Genomic DNA, 1,476 nt, shown 5'->3' with positions numbered 1-1,476 from the left:
TTTGAGCGCCAAATTCATGAAAGGACGGAAGATTTTAGTAACCACTTTAAAATATCATTACAATGAGCATGCCTTAGTGGACTTTGTTAATGAATTGAGTGGGTTATGATCAAAATTATCATTGCAACTACCATGTCTAAGTGATTTGTTTAAAAATAAGATTAAGCACTCTAAAATATTAGGACTCCTTACTTAGATTTTTTTAATTTCAGTTTGAGCACCAAATTCATGAACGGACGGAAGATTTTAGTAACCACTTTAAAATATCATTACAATGAGCATGCCTTAGTGGACTTTGTTAATGAATTGAGTGGGTTATGATCAAAATTATCATTGCAACTACCATGTCTGAGTGAACTTTGCCTAGAGTTAGATGTGTATGAAACAATATAATTTCTCCCACATAACAAGGATATGACAAAATAAAATTAAAGGGTACAAAGATGAAAATGGTATTACAAACCGCATGTAAACTGGATAATGAAAACCGAATAGAAACCGTTAAAATAGCACCGCATATAAAACGTTTCTGATTTTGGGTGATTTTTACCCGGTTCGATTTTGATTTCTACCTTGTAAAATGTGCACCAAACCGAAACTGAACTGTATAATCAAAATCGCACTATTTGACACCCTTAGATAAGGCTGAGTTTACTATACCCAAAATTTTCACAGTATATCTATATATGATGTAAAACCCTAGTATTAAGTGATAGGAGTAAGGCAAAGGTCATGGGGTAAGTGGGCAGCGGAAACACGTGACCCAAAGAGGGGACTACGAGTGTGGGTGGGCACATATGACAAACACCGCCGAGGATGCGGCCATGGCTTACGACAAGGCGGCTTTTAGGTTGAAAGGGAGTAAAGCTAAGCTTAATTTCCCTGAACGAGTTCATCAATGGGGGACAGCTGAGTTGGGCAACTTCATGGCTGCTGCTCGTCTTCATGATGATCATCAACGAGTTGAAGCTCCTGGGCCTGGGCCTGGGCCTGATGATCATTTGAAAACGTATCCAAATCTCTTTGGATATGCCCAGCTACTACGCAGTAGGGATGACCAGGATCTGCAATGCGTCGCATCTGCTGAGTCTGTTTTGCACAGTCCAGGACCCTTTGGGTCCTACTCCTCATCGACAACCTCAATGCCACCTCATCATCAACAACAACAACAAGAGCTTCTGAGGTTTTCATCGCAGTATGGAGGCTTTTCTTCTCCCTCTGAATTTGCTGAACATGAAGAGGACACTGCAACCAGCCACTCAAAAGACTAGTAGGATTCGCTTCTCTCTCTCTCCTCATCGATATTCACGTTGGGTTATGTTAACATAAGATATTTCTGTTTCAAACTTAATTTCCCTTGGATTCGTCATTTCAATTTCTGCTTCGATTTTGTTTCTCATGCATTAATTTAAATTATTTGCAAACAATTGATATCAATTCAAAAATAAATAAATAAAACACTATCTATATATAATT

General features: G+C 38.4%; 1 protein-coding gene across 1 annotated transcript; it reads left to right on the top strand.

Annotated features, from left to right (window-relative positions):
* Positions 1-797: 797 nt before the first annotated feature.
* LOC122648394 (ethylene-responsive transcription factor ERF113-like) lies at positions 798-1,271 on the top strand. Its single transcript, XM_043841611.1, has one exon. The coding sequence runs from the start codon at positions 798-800 to the stop codon at positions 1,269-1,271; it is 474 nt and encodes a 157-aa protein (XP_043697546.1).
* Positions 1,272-1,476: the final 205 nt, after the last annotated feature.

Source organism: Telopea speciosissima, unplaced genomic scaffold (assembly GCF_018873765.1).
Source record: "Telopea speciosissima isolate NSW1024214 ecotype Mountain lineage unplaced genomic scaffold, Tspe_v1 Tspe_v1.0955, whole genome shotgun sequence".
In the NCBI taxonomy this organism is placed as follows: domain Eukaryota; kingdom Viridiplantae; phylum Streptophyta; class Magnoliopsida; order Proteales; family Proteaceae; genus Telopea; species Telopea speciosissima.
The sequence above is the reverse complement of the archived record's forward strand: the minus strand, read 5'-3'. Positions and strand labels throughout refer to the sequence as shown.